Source organism: Mizuhopecten yessoensis, unplaced genomic scaffold (assembly GCF_002113885.1).
Source record: "Mizuhopecten yessoensis strain PY_sf001 unplaced genomic scaffold, ASM211388v2 scaffold4775, whole genome shotgun sequence".
NCBI classification, from domain to species: domain Eukaryota; kingdom Metazoa; phylum Mollusca; class Bivalvia; order Pectinida; family Pectinidae; genus Mizuhopecten; species Mizuhopecten yessoensis.
Genome location: NW_018405715.1, coordinates 140,782 through 157,709, shown reverse-complemented (window position 1 = coordinate 157,709; position 16,928 = coordinate 140,782). Strand labels below are relative to the sequence as shown.

The 16,928-nt window shown below is 34.4% G+C and overlaps 1 protein-coding gene across 1 annotated transcript in view; it reads right to left on the bottom strand.

Annotated features, from left to right (window-relative positions):
• Positions 1-16,928, bottom strand: part of LOC110449673 (glutamate receptor ionotropic, NMDA 2B-like) — an 83,093-nt gene that overhangs the window by 48,140 nt on the left and 18,025 nt on the right. Inside the window, exon 2 of the mRNA XM_021496684.1 lies at positions 7,113-8,300. Coding sequence (XP_021352359.1) covers positions 7,113-7,547 — 435 coding nt within the window. The 5' untranslated portion in view covers positions 7,548-8,300. The remainder of the gene's footprint in view (positions 1-7,112; positions 8,301-16,928) is intronic.

Genomic DNA, 16,928 nt, shown 5'->3' with positions numbered 1-16,928 from the left:
AAGAACCAGTTATAATAGCTCCGTCTAAGGATATTTGGAAAAAGTGCTTTATAAAGGAACAAAAGAGTCCGTTTAAAATGGTTTTACCTACTCTGTATTTTAGCGTAACCTGAATTCATATTCCGGTTTGTTATTTCACGCTGTGATGGATTCTTGCTAAGCAGGCACAGATACCGATAGATATTGTTACAATGTGGCTGTACATCATACAAAGCATGTCGTCTACAAATTCATCTGATTCTATACAACTATTTCGCATTCACTGTTGACCGAAAACCAAGTAAAGATTATAAACCATAGAATAATTGTATGGCGAGCACGTCGACAAAGAAAAACCTTGCTAGGTTAGAAAGCATTCCTTACTAGTAACTCTATAGCGATACATTAGAAGATCTGTGCCATAACGGACATTTCAAGGGTATGCTTCCACTTAATTTGGAGCACGAGGGGAGACTGATTATATATATTACTTAAAGGCGCGGTAAATATTCTGTCTTTATTCTGTTAAGAAAATATAATCTAATCATCTCGAAATACCGTTATCGGGCTAGGTGTAAGGCGATAGACTAATCTGATCTAGACTACAGGCTTTATAAAACAATACTTCATTGTCTAGTTAAACATGTGATAGTTGGTAAAGCCTAGTTGTTTAGTATAACGGTGACCCTTTGCTGACAGTCCATTTTTAGTGGGTTTTTTTTAAACATTTCCACTTTTTGTAGTGCAACCTCTCTGATTTTACAATTCCATAAGATAATTACTCTGTGTCTCGTGCAGTCTGTCTGATTTAGTATTGTTATGAAATAATTACTCGTTGTCTTGTGCAGCCTCTGTGAATTGTTGATTTAATACCACAAATAATGTCTGCACAATATGACTGAGTTGACAAAGTCTAGTTGTTAAATAAAACAGTGATTTTATTTTAGCACATTATGTGCGAGTTGGCAGCCTAGTTGTCTTTTATCAAACAACGTGTCTCTAACTAGCGCACCTGTGTGATTTGATAATATATAAAACACGGTCTCTTTGTCTAACGCAACATGTTTTAATTGAGGTTATTTACAGCAATGACCTCTCCATGTTTATGAAACCCTGTATGAGAAGTCTAGAAGTAACATTTGAGTATTGATATCCATTTTAAACATTTATGTTTGGGAATGCAACTCGCTAGATTACACCATATGTTTACGAGCAATTTGGTCAAGGCCCCCACCACCATCCCCACCCCCACCCTAATCCTATATTCAAACATAACATCTTCAAATTATGCTGTTTAATTCTTAAATGGTTCAACAGCTATTTTGCAAGAACGTGGTCATGCTTTACAGTCCGACGACAAACGTCAAAAGGAACCTATTTGGTTTTTATATCATAGTTTAGTTTTTCGTCAGTATTTGGTAAACAGTATTGGTCCCGATTACATAACAGTATGACGGAAATAGTTCGGAAGGGACCGGGTTCGAACCCTGGTCATGGCGTGCATTTTTCGGCTGCTGTTACAGATTTATAACAGGCCTCCCTGTCTAGCGCAAACTGTATGCGTTGATTAAGCCTTGTAGTTTTATAAAGCAACTTCGCTTTGTCTAGTACAACATGTGAGAGTCGACTAATTATAAGTTCTATATGATCTTTGTATTGTACAACCTTCGTGAGTAAAACATTATGTAGTAAGTCTGTGTTATCGTTCTTGTAAAGCTATGATAAACTAGAGTAGCCGACGAGATGCGGTAAAGGTGAGACAGTAAGGGATACAGAACTCTGCTGGCGACCTCTACCATAAATACATGTACAAAGCTATAGATCTATTTAAACGAAATAGCAACGCATTTTCTTGTTTAAACGAAATAGCAACGCATTTTCTTGTTTAAACAAATAATAACCTTGTTTTGCTTTGTAAAATTCCTAAATTTAAAACATAGCAGTATATATGGTCATATTAAAACAATTATCATCCTTTATGGTTTTATGAGTCCGCGCTGCCACAAGAACGACTAAACCTCGTCGCTACACCTCCAAGTGATAACAAGACTTTTGTATCATATTATACGCCCTGTCAAACCTCCTGATTCCACCCCGTACGTCGGTAGAACGTTCTACCGGAACCCAAGACTCCCACTTATTATAAAACGCTCGACTAATATTTGATTAATACACTGATTAATCACACTATAACGCCCATCAAACCTCACAGCTCCAACGCATCAAAAGACTTGTAAATCACACTACAACACCCTACCAAACCTCAACAATTACATCCCTAATCCTTCTAGAATTCTGAACCAAGCAAGAATGTCCTACCAAAACCCCGCGCCACCCACTCTAGTGTACGCCTTTTGAATTCTACTAGAATGCTCACCGCTGAAACATATGTCGTCGTTACATTACCAAATCACTGCTAGACTTTCGAATCACACTCGGACGATATTCGAGACATAGAGACGAAATTTCATTGCCATATCAACGTCACAATTTTGAATGTTATAGAGGATGTGATATAGTGGCGCATGGCTAACATTTACATCTATATGTTTCTTCACTCTCGCAGCAGTACTCGTAAAGTGTGTATCTGCCATGTGACACACTGATTGTAAAACTAGATCTAATTGAAGATTTCACATCTAATTATTCTTCCTAAATTTACATGTATGTTGGAGTTTTCAGTGTTAAGTGTTGTGTGTGCGCCAAAACAAACAAGCATTGCTACAGATTTAACAGGGACAAATCGTTGTACCGCCAACATATCTTTGAACGGAAGATGGCGGTATATCAGGGTTACACTGATGGTACATATATTATTTAATATTATGTATGTATATTATACAAATATTGCGCTTTCATCCTGGTACATCTGATACGTTTATCCCAAGCAGCATGAATGTACAGATCCTTGTGTCAGCGCACTATAGATCTTGAGGTGGCCACAGCTAGCTTGCTTAAATGTTAACGAGGAAATAGCTCTCAAATTCCTTTTGCAAAACTTATCTTTACCTTCTTTTCAAACACACCTCAAATGTACTTTTATTTTGAAAACGCCACCATCGCGTCATCACTTTACGCAGTGCTACATGTATCAGCGTAGCGTCATCGATTTTATCTCACATTATATACGCCCTTGATTTCATTTGGCACCAATGGACTTCCGTACTTTGATGTTTGCGCGGTGCAATAGGTTCCCCTTTTAAAACTTATTTTACGTTTATGAATAGAAATTTGTGAGAAAAAAATAATCGATCACTCCTGTGTGGAGTAGGAGGAATCTCAACCCTTACGATAAGGTTTTAAAATTTATCACTAGGCAAAAACTAGCGCTGAACTTAGAAAAATCTTACCCTCGGGTAAAGAATTCTCGGTCTAATTTGCCCTGGTGTAAGATATTCTATTAGTCTTGCACACCGTATATCAATGTCCGTACAACTGGTTAAAGATATGAAAAAAAGAATGGTACGGCTGCAATAATTCGAAAAGCATCTATTTACCGACAGTCACCATCCCGTGTGTACCGAGGAGACCTGCCTCACGAAAGAAAATTTATTCTGTCAAAACAATTCCAATATTGAAGATGATAAATGAGAATTGTATAAATAATGTGTCAGTGCAAGTTATAACGTTTATCATAGCTCTTGTTTATACACAATGACAAGTGTGATAAAACAGCATGTAACATGTATCGTCTGATTTATCTGTCAGTACAGCACGATGGAACGTTTTAAATACTGTATTTTCGCGCTTTCGTCAGAAATGTATATTCATGTATAGTGTAGAATTCGCGGGATAATGTCGGTCCGGAACATTTCAACACAAGGAGAGGTTTATCCATTACATAATTTGCTGATATATTTGTTATTATAAAGCGATCTAATATGACCATATCAAAATTTAATCAGTAAACCTTGAATATAACGTGAATGACATACAATCTTATTCGTTTGTAACCTTTTAATATATGAGGATTTTTGTCAATAAAGCGAACTGTATGTTATACTTTGTATTGTAATTATTAACTAGTCATTTTTAAGGATTTTTATTTCATTAAATCACCGGGTTTAAAGTAAATCGTCGGCATTGTAGGATATTGAATCCTGAGTAAATTTTGACTTGCTAGTAAATCATCGATTTATAGAAAAAAAAATCACCGATTTGAGAGAAAATAATCCACTCAGTGAATTATTTCTCTTAAGTAAATCATATACTTCAAAGTAAATCTTGGACTTTATATGAACTCGGCGACTCTGTAAATACTGTGTAAGTAAATCACAAACTGTATTCTAAATCGTGGACTCCATAGCTAATCATCAACTCTATAGTAAATCATGGGCTACAGAGTAAACAGTCGAATATACATCGCAAATCGCAGTCTCTGTCGTAAATCATCGAGTATAGAAATGTCAAAATACGACATCATTTATCAATATTTGTATGTACTAGACGTGATTCCGTTCGCTTTCATTGACCTTAGTTTAGCATCATCTTTTATCAAACATATCGACATGTAATAGAGTATGGATTTACTTCATATATATACAATATAAGTACAAGACAGTAAAGACATTGTGTACATCATCTATATTGAAACCATCCATCATACTTAAACTCTTAATTAACCACACATGGACGTCCGACCGCGTTTGTGTTAACGGTTTGCTGTTCATTTGTGTAGAAGCGAGCTCACACAATGAATAGTCACTCCGTGAAGTATGTTTGGGGGAGGGGTACAATAAGTACAGATGGCGATGCAGTATAAACATGGCCGCCTTGCCGGGAGCGGATCGTTAGTGAGGTACGGGAATCATTACTGACAGATAAATATGGAGGAAGTAGTAGCAGTACCAGGCACCCTTTAACGTAAACGTGGGGTTAGCGAACCCTTTAAATGTTAACATACCCCATAGCGTGAATCTCGAAATCACAGCTCCCGTTCTAACGTCCAACTCGAATAACAGATACTCAAATGTTAAACCGCGTAAAATCAGATCCTCTAACATAAAACAATCGAAATCACATACCTTCTTACATAACCGATATTGCATAAGGAAATGATTTGTTAAACAAACTTTCAATGAGTTAATGGCCTTTTTGTTTTAGCTTACCGGTTGCAAAGAACCAAGGCAATATCTTTGTCGAAAAAATATCACGCGACAAAGTCGTTCATATTGATCCAAGTATTTTTATTCGACATATGTATTGAGAATAGTACAATTCCTTTGATAAACGACCTTAAACGACAAAAACCCAACTAACAATCAAATAATAAAGACAACTGTCTCGTTAGCATACCGTCTAAGCTATATGATAAGCTGCCACTCGTCAGAGATCAGAATTGATGCTCGCGCCAATAGAACGAATGCTTCATGACAGCGTAGCGCGCTGCTCTGGAGATGCCCCGTCCCAGAAGGGACAAGTGAAGGTCCTGCCATCGCTAGCTCTTCACGCACCTTTAAATAGAAAGTCCCCTAAGATTCGACAACAACGTGCAGCATATATAACCATCTAACCATTTCGGTTGGTAAAGAATACGATCTTCTTACAAGATTCTGGATTTAAGGACATATCGAGCTTTTTATGAATATCGATCAGGCAGTTTGCAGTCGAGTTTGTTGCCAGAAAAGCTCTCGCCTATCGGAGTGTAATCCCGTGAGAGGTTGTCCTGTCAGACACTAAACAGCGCCGCCTGGTAGATCATAGCCTTTCGTCCTCCACGGGACATGACTTACATAAGCGAGATCTTGCAAATCTCTACGAAATCTTCCAAGATTATTTCTACCGAAAGCCAACTATTATTGTTGTTAGTTTTTGAGTTTCACGGATGAATCCCAATGTGGTGATTCCTGTTATTATTAATGACAGGCTACGTTTAAGCAAGTCAATATTTACTCGGAAACGGTTATTCGTAGCTACATTATCTAGAATGTTTTTAAATATTTTAGACATAAGCAAACGCTTTTCTTTGTACATAACGATAGGCATGCAAACATTGCTGCCAAATAATATTTGTAATTGTTTATTTACCCAACTGTCTTATCAAGTAGCCAGATATATCTATAAATTGTTGACGATTCGACCGAAATTTGAAGTAACAATGTGTTAGTATACTCGATTACTACGAAACTATCTGTGGAATAGGCTCCCATGTGAAGTAATGAGAGTGCCTGTTGTAAGCTTGATTACGTCTCTCTATGTGATTGTGACTTTATCATGGTGATCTCTTACCTATCGCCATCACGGTCATCTCCAAACACATGATTACTTTTAACATGTTAGTAGTCATTGTGTTTTATTGACTGTTGGAGAGGTATCATCACTCCATACTTAAACAAGCGACGATCAATATACATGTACACATAGGGAATCATTATCGCATTCCTTATTTACAGTAATGGAATCAAAATTCTAATGACGATATGATATCATCAACATGGGCAAGTTATAAAAGGTTTAATACCTTCAACTACACAATTAAAATCTGAGAAAATGTTTACAACATTAATCTATAGTGTTACATACTTTCTAAGCAACTGTGTTTTATTATCTAAGCATGACCAGGCTAACAGCTCCACAACATTACAAATGAGACTGTTTTCCACGATAATGTAACTTCATGTTTTTAGCATTATTTTAAATACAGATACATAATACGATAAAAATCTTTTGCTCGTTGATATTAGAAATATTGTTGTATTCCGAATGAAACACGGTACCAGGTATTCAGTGTTGTTTAGAGTGTTCACAAATACATCGTTTGTATTGTTTTATCGGTAATTTAACTCGAACATCATAGTTATTAAGACATTAGATACCGTAATTACAGTTTATATGATCTACCAAGCAGAAACGAAACAGGCACTATGTTTTATCGAGAATGCACATCGGTGTAAATCGTCTATAGATGTCGAGATACAATGACGTGCGCACCACCTTTATGCGCAGCAAGCAACGATGTTTTATTTTCGTGGCAGGATATAAAGAAAAGTAATAAGTGTGTCTTCGCAGATTTGCATTGTTTTGTAAACCAATTAAGACATGTAAAGGTATTTTTCAGGAATGAAATAAATTTGCAGTTATTTCAATATCACCAACCCATAGTTATTCTGTAGATGGGTTACCTTTGTGCTTACCTGTATTGGACCAGTCAGGTAGGGGTTCCACGATAGTAGGGGTAGGCCTATATCGTGTATGATGTTGTTCATATAATCCGTGAGTCTGATGAAGCCAGAGTCGTCTTTTAACGTCAGATACAACACTGTGTTGATTTGATTGGGTAAAATATTGGAGCAAAACAATTCAAATATCTCCGACGGATTGTCACCAATGTCCGATTTCTGAATATCAAGCTTAAGAGACCTGATTTGTCGCCGACGAAAGGAGGAAGTCCTTACCATCTGGATGGCTTTTCTCACTGGTTCTTGCATTTTGAATAAATCCGGCATAAGAATTTTTAGCCCCAGAGATGGTCTTTGGGAATTCACATAAGAAATTGGAGATGGCCCCAACATCCAAATCACACACCAGCAAAAGACACGAAGTACGTTATTGGAGCTTGCGAAATCCATGTTGTTTTAGATGTTTGGTTGATAAGAAAAAAGCTTAAATTATATTTAATAAAACGTATACGGTACAAGCCAGTTGGTTAATGGGAAAATTTCGTCAATCAAACTAATATAAATTCCCCTAGAACTGGTCCACTCACTTTCAGTCAAAATCAATACACGTTTCGATTACTATATTTATAGGAAATATGTTGTTATAGTTTGTAGTTACATATTAGGTCATATGTTCCCTTTCCTTGTTGCGTGATAAATCACAATTCTCAATCAAAACATCCACGAGGTGGTAATCTCACTTTCGGTATAAGTTCTGTGGCAAAAATTACGCCAGATGTAGCGAGGAAAACTTTTTCAGCCAAAGTTCATGAGAATATGAATTTCTCTACTAGTTTGACACAGATGCAGTTCCAACAACGATTGTAATTTTACAGTTCATAGAAACATGAACATCTATTATACTACATCGACATAAATATAATTCCAACTACGAGTGTAGGGTAGATAAGTAGAGGATATATCACAGTGCATATTTCTATCTGGTGGCACGTGTTCCCATTTTGTCCCGAGTACACCTGATTGTTGACGGAGTCTCCCGACACACTCCCGCCGTACCTCAGTGCACGCTTGATACTGATGCTGACTCCGTTGACATTTCACTGTGCCCTCTTACAAACCTTTGTGGTGATTTAGCTTTCCACGTGACTGAGTTCATTTCCTCTTCCGATTTGGTTCATCCCGGGCCATGGCATAACGGTAACACTGCAAGTAATAAGGACAATGAATATACATATATGTTGTTTAACATTGATATGCGTGTCACTACAATGTCGTATCAGATTTAAGGAGTCATTAGCGCCGCCACCAAATAGTATGTGCTTGAAATATACACACCAAAGTAAGCTCAACAATGCAGCAGTTCTACTTAAAATTCATAGGTGGCAGTGTTTTGCTTTCATTAGACAAGTTCATTGCGAAAGCGAAGAGAATGGTGCTCAATGAGTGACAAGCAGTCTTTGTATGATATCCATTAGGAGATTTCTTACAGCGCTACGGTAGCAACAATTTGCTATGCATAGAGTAACTGTGCGGTAAGCCTATGTCACCGGGGAAGGGGACTCCTGGGACGGGATGTCCCGTCTTACTGTGAACCCATAAACAATCCCTTTCATACATGTAGAAAATGCAATCAAGAGTTATTTCCTTTGTTTTGTCAGAGATGCTGTGCAGGCCACATCTTTGCCTAAAACATTACCTCGTTTAGTAAGATTTACATATATAAACGGTGTAACAAGGCATAAAAGCAGGCAGGCTATAAGGAGGGTAATACAATTACACTGCCGTATCCAATGACCGTCATAGACAAAGCCAGACGGCTCTGGGTTAAAACGTCTAAATGTATGCATAGGAGGACATTGAGGTTATTTTTTTATTATATAGAAGATAAATTCAGTAACGGACACAACACATCTCTCAAACTATAATGGTATTACGTTTCAGTTTTATATTTGTACTGAATGGTTCTTCTAATAAAATTCTGATTGGACATCGACAGCAACAAGAGTGGATTGGTGTCTATCAGTTCAGAAGAGGCGATGATTTGGAACTCAGCAGTTTAAAGCATAACAGAGAAGAGACGATACTGCATAAACATTCATAAGGGAATATATAATTTGATGGCTAATGCTGGGTCACTGCTGCATTAACACTTACGATGCAACGTCTCTACATAAGCCGAAAGTAGAACACGCACTAACACACTCTGCTTACCAAACTATCCGGTGTTCCCTTCTATTACTCCAATCTCTGCGAGGAGGTGTAGGAGTCTTATCTAGAGGTATACTAGATCTATAAGGAATGTGTCGCCCTCGCGAGCCAGACACATACTGACTCACATATCGGGGTGGTCAGCTTAACAGGAAGTTAGTAAGGAAGAACAGGCGGGAAATTGAATACGTAAGTGGTTGCATTGCGTACTGTCCTAAGTCCAGGTCAGTGTCAGACATTTACATAACAACACAGGACAATGCCAAGGTCACTTGACTGTACAACAGTACGTAGGTAGGCTACGTGCATATATAGTATATGTACAAAGTTCACTGGGTTACATAAATAAAAGAAATAACTGCCTTAAGGTGAGATTCAAAGGCAATATGAATGCCCAGTACATTCGCTGAAAATGACATGCATCGCTAAGTAAGGCTATATCATTGCTGCTTCAATGAAGTATAAGACTGTTGTATACGGTTGCTGTTTCGCGGAGATACAATTAATAACTATGACGTAATCTTTGTTTTGCAATTATTTAAAATGGACTTGTTCCGTATTATGTATTTTATGATAAGGTCATAAAAAACCTTATTTACAGGTTGAATTGATTTACCAACGACAAGGAAAATACCAAGGAGAATCCCGACCTCCCATTGACTACGTTCCTGGTACTATTCGGTGCTCTAGGTTTCAATTATTTTGATCATAAAATTGTCACTAAAAGAAGGTCAATCAATCAACAATGAAACCTTTTACTCAGTCTGCTGCGGTTTATCCTTTATTTGTGTTCATACTTTGGATGATAAACATTCTTATACGAGAAATAGAATATCTGTTTCCTGATAATGCTGCATTAAAATGTTATCACATTCGTTATCAACGAATTGTATATTTTCGGCATTGACGGACAGATTAAAATATATATTTAATGATTTTGATACATTAACATGTAGTTCGCTGTTTTCGCGTGATAACACTAACATTTATAGTTCACAATTTGTCAAGGATATCCCCTCAGGCTGAGATGCTCGTAATTACTACAAAAGACAACATGCTATCTGCTACAGAACAAAGATGCGGAAAAACCAGGAAATGTTAGCGACTTCCGTTGTAGAATATTTATCAAACTCTCGCTATTTACCACTTAAAGATTTTGCTTGGATAATTGGCAACAACATCATTGCTGAAAGAAGTAGCAATGATGGCATTTGGCATCAATTCCACCGTATAAATGTCAGATCCATCGATACAGAAAATGGAGGGGTAATGTACGAACTGATACCGACAAAGAGAAATTAATAACATTGGGAATATATAAGTTCAAGAGTCAAATTCAATCAATCACGTGGTTCAACCCAATGCAATGTCTTGATATGTATACATGTATAACATATCCGTGCTAAACCTGACATGGGGGAAGCGATCGATTCTGTCAAAATTCTTTATCACGCTGCGTGACACATCATTCATTTTCACTTTCGGGTGAAAGGAATCGAAATATGATGGTTATAAATCGATTTGGTATTTTGACAACGGACATTTTTAAACCCTGTTTGACATTATTTTCCATTTATACATTTCACAACAGGCCCAAATGTGAGCCAGAATATATCCACAGAAAGCATTCCTTTTAGGTACTTTGGGAATATGCATTAGATGTTTAAAGCTGCGTAAACGCCAGCTTTCTGAAACGAGACGGATCTAACGTGTTGCACTGTATGTGAATACTCAAAGACAGTTAATGTACCGACTGTGACCCAGTACATGTTTCCTGGTACAGAGTTTCGGTCAGCTGCTCGTTACTTATTACGCACCGCTGAAACCTCGATATACCATGCTGTTAGGTTTGAACGCCGTTTAAAAGAAGAGCTATATGGGAGCTTCAGCTCTATTAGCTGGAACGATGCAATTAAAAGGCGAAAGTGCCACCACATCAATGTCTGTGGCGTTGCAGTTATCGACTAAGAAAGGAAACCTGTGGGGTTACGTAACAGGTCACATGATACAACTTATACAGTTGAATACCGATAACGAGGCTACAAACCCATTTTAATTGATGTACCAGGATAACGGCAGATCGTCAGACTGTTTGATTGATTCCTGGTACCAGGCATCCGCTAAATATATCCAACACTGCGTGCATGTTAAAAAGTTATGCGTTTATTATTGTAACCAAATATTACTGAGCCAAGCAAATTATTTCACACTGTATTTTTATTTCTTACTTAATCATTATTATTATACGGTTTTTCTATAATACTATACAATATAAAAATAGTCAAATAGTGTCACTTTTATACGAATCAAGTGCATTTTACTATGAATTTACTATGAATTGCACCAATTTAGTATTGAAACATTGTAACTAAACATTACAACACTACAATTTATCTAAGCATTGTAACTAAACATTAAAATACTAACAATTTATCTAAACATTGTAACTAAACATTACAACACTAACAATTTATCTAAACATTGTAACTAAACATTAAAACACTAACAATTTATCTTAACATTGTAACTAAACATTACAACACTAACAATTTATCTAAACATTGTAACTAAACATTAAAACACTAACAATTTATCTTAACATTGTAACTAAACATTACAACACTAACAATTTATCTAAACATTGTAACTAAACATTAAAACACTAACAATTTATCTTAACATTGTAACTAAACATTACAACACTAACAATTTATCTAAACATTGTAACTAAACATTAAAACACTAACAATTTATCTTAACATTGTAACTAAACATTACAACACTAACAATTTATCTAAACATTGTAACTAAACATTAAAACACTAACAATTTATCTTAACATTGTAACTAAACATTACAACACTAACAATTTATCTAAACATTGTAACTTAACATTACAACACTACAATTTATTTAAACATTGTAACTTAACATTAAAACACTAACAATTTATCTAAACATTGTAACTAAACATTACAACACTAACAATTTATCTAAACATTGTAACTNGGGGGGGGTCCAAATTTCCTGCAGGGGTTTCCATGTGGGGAAAAATTGAGGAAATGGCGAAAATACATGATTTTAAAGAAAATTCTCAGGGTGGGGGGTTTCCTGAAGCCAAATAAAACCCTCTGGATCCGCCACTGCTGACACTAACAATATATCTAAACATTGTAACTAAACATTACAACACTAATAATTTATCTAAACCTTGTAACTAAACATTACAACACTAATAATTTATCTAAACATTGTAACTAAACATTACAACACTACAATGTATCTAAACATTGTAACTAAACATTACATCACTACAATTTATCTAAACATTGTAACTAAACATTACAACGCTGACAATTTATCTAAACATTGTAACTAAACATTGGTTACAATAATAAACGTTAAAAAGTTATGCGTTTATTATTGTAACCAAATATTACTGAGCCAAGCAAATTATTTCACACTGTATTTTTATTTCTTACTTAATCATTATTATTATACGGTTTTTCTATAATAATATACAATATAAAAATAGTCAAATAGTGTCACTTTTATACGAATCAAGTGCATTTTACTATGAATTTACTATGAATTGCACCAATTTAGTATTGAACATTGTAACTAAACATTACAACACTACAATTTATCTAAGCATTGTAACTAAACATTAAAACACTAACAAATTATCTAAACAATGTAACTAAACATTACAACATTACAACACTAATAATTTATCTAAACCTTGTAACTAAACATTACCACCCTACAATGTATCTAAACATTGTAACGAAACAGTACAACATTACAACACTAATACTTTATCTAAACATTGTAACTAAAGATTACAACACTAACAATTTATCTAAACATTGTAACTGAACATTAAAACACTAACAATTTATCTAAACATTGTAACTAAACACTACAACGCTAACAATTTATCTAAGCATTGTAACTAAATATTAAAACACTAACAATTTATCTAAACATTGTAACTAAACATTACATCGCTAACAATTTCTCTAAACATTGTAACTAAACACTACAACGCTAACAAATTATCTAAGCATTGTAACTAAATATTAAAACACTAACAATTTATCTAAACATTGAAATTTAACATTACAACACTAACAATTAATCAAAACATGGAAACTAAACATTACAACACTAAAAATTTATCTAAGCATTGTAACTAAATATTAAAACACTAACAATTTATCTAAACATTGAAATTTAACATTACAACACTAACAATTAATCAAAACATGGAAACTAAACATTACAACACTAAAAATTTATCTAAGCATTGTAACTAAATATTAAAACACTAACAATTTACCTAATCATTGTAACTAAACATTACAACATTACAACACTAATAATTTATCTAAACAATGTAACTAAACATGACAACACTACAATGTATCTAAACATTGTAATTAAACATTACATCACTACAATTTATCTACACATTGTAACTGAACATTAAAACACTAACAATTTATCTTAACATTGTACCTAAACATTACAACACTACAATTTATCTAAACATTGTAACTAATCATTACAACACTAAAAATTTATCTAAGCATTGTAACTAAACTTTACAACACTAACAATGTATCTAAACATTGTAACTTAACATTACAACACTAACAATTTATCTTAACATTGTACCTAAACATTACAACACTACAATTTATCTAAATATTGTAGCCAAACATTACAACACTAACAATTTATCTAACCATTGTAACTAAACACTACAACGCTAACAATTTATCTAAGCATTGTAACTAAACTTTACAACACTAACAATGTATCTAAACATTGTAACTTAACATTACAACACTAACAATTTATCTTAACATTGTAACTAAACATTACAACACTAACAATTTATCTAAACATTGTAACTAAACATTACAACACTAAAAATTTATCTAAACATTGTAACTAAACATTACAACACTAACAATGTATCTAAACATTGTAACTAAACATTACAACACTACAATTTATCTAAATATTGTAGCCAAACATTACAACACTAACAATTTATCTTAACATTGTACCTAAACATTACAACACTACAATTTATCTAAACATTGTAACTAAACATTACACCGCTTACAATTTATCTAAACATTGTAACTAAACATTACGACACTATCATTGTATCTAAACATTGTAACTAAACATTACAACGCTAACAATGTATCTAAACATTGTAACTAAACATTACAACACTACAATGTATCTAAACATTGTAACTAAACATTAAAACACTAACAAATTATCTAAACAATGTAACTAAACATTACAACATTACAACACTTATAATTTATCTAAACATTGTAACTAAACATTAAAACACTAACAATGTATCTAAACATTGTAACTTAACATTACAACACTAACAATTTATCTTAACAATGTAACTAAACATTACAACACTAACAATGTATCTAAACATTGTAACTTAACATTACAACACTAACAATTTATCTTAACAATGTAACTAAACATTACAACACTACAATTTATCTAAACATTGTAACTAAACATTAAAACACTAACAATGTATCTAAACATTGTAACTAAACTTTAAAACACTAACAATGTATCTTAACATTGTAATTAAACATTACAACACTAACAATTTATCTAAACATTGTAACTAAACATTACAACACTAACAATGTATCTAAATATTATACCTTAACATTACAACACTACAATTTATCTAAAGATTGTAACTAAACATTAAAACACGAACAATGTATCTTAACATTGTAACTAAACATTACAACACTAACAATTTATCTAAACATTGTAACTAAACATTACAACACTTGCAATTTATCTTTACATTGTAACTTAACATTACAACACTACAATTTATCTAAACATTTTTACTAAACATTACAACGCTAACAATTTATCTAAACATTGTGTAACTAAACACGACTTTCAGTTTTGTATTATTTCGTGAAATAATATATTGAGCATGCATTTTTTTTAGATCTTTCGCGTGGATGATAATTCCATGAATGTCTAGTGTCATACAGAAATTGATATATTTCTCCCACGCTAACTATACGTTTCCTCACTCCATCATTAAACATATCTGGGAAGAGTTGGTTAACATTTTCAATCACCAGCTGGTGGGAAACACATCTATTTCTTTGTCCAGTCTTTTTATCTCGACGTATTGTAACAATGGTTTGTGCCAGTATCTTCCATTGTAACGTCATAATTCATGGCTATTGTTTCATCGTTCGGAAACAGGAATACTCAATTTTCAAGAGAAAAAATATGGTTTTTAAAATATGAAACTCTCTGATCAGTTATCGCGTTTATCTCAATCTCATATCGGTAATATCTTCAATAAGATTCATCAGTTTGGAAATATGTGATATCAAGACCGGACAATGAAATCAGCGTGCTACCCACTAGCTGGTGATTGAAACGTTGCGACACGTTTGATACGTACATTGTTTGTGTAGAAAGTAAAAATTTGATATCTCATATCGGTAAAGCTCTTATTTTACAATTTGACAAATAAATTAACCCGTGTTTGATAAGCAGGATGTCCAACCAGTACTCGTAGGCTGAGACTTTATTCCTCCCGTTTAAATGTGTGTTATCCACCGAAATATTAAATACACAATCATATGAGAGTATGACAAAACTGATTAAAATTACATTTCAAATTGTATAAATTGAAAGTCACGAATGAATGAGTTGATATTTAGAGTTGATTATGTGGACATTACGTAATAACCAATGGCAGAAAATGACAAAAATGGAGCAAATCCCGCGACCTTGGCTGCACCGCGTCCATTAGGACCGTATAACAGTGTTACCTCGGAGAATATCTGTGACAATGATATCAGACCTGATAAGGCACGCCAATCACACGCTCTCTACAACATAACCACCTTAGCCTTTTACAGAAGGTAATTCGTTATCAAACATGAATTAAAACATTTTGAGTCAATTGGATGACGGTAATTCAATTTTATGCCGATTCAAAAGCCGGAGCATCGCTTATCCATTATTACCATGTCGTCTGCCAGTAACGGTTATAATGGCGCAAACTGTACACCAACAGAAGCATCGACCGATCTGCTAGTAGCAACGAGCCATGCATTTAAAAGCATGATAACTACATACAATCTTACAGCCAAGCAGTCGTTCCCATTTCATCACTGTGTATCTGAGAGGAACGCAACTTCGTTTAATAGTTAAAGACACAGCCCATTGTGTTTCGTCTGTTGAAATAATTTGCTAAATGTAGACTCCGTTAACTGATGTGACAGGAACCAACACAAACACTTGAAGTGTCGCAAATCAGCATTTCCTATAATTTTATCAATAAAACAAGCCAAAATATTTCATATGGATACATCTCAGTGATATTCTCATTTAGAAGTCGTACAAAGGCAAGTCGTTACAGCAAACAAGACCGTCTGGTAAAGAATGACAAGAGAAACATAGGGAAAAGGAATAGCAATAGACTAAAGAACAAGGACGTCTGATGGCGGTTGCCAAGGGGATAGAATGCAATGAGTAGCAATAGGCAAGGAAAAGAAATTCGTTGCACCATACAGAGCC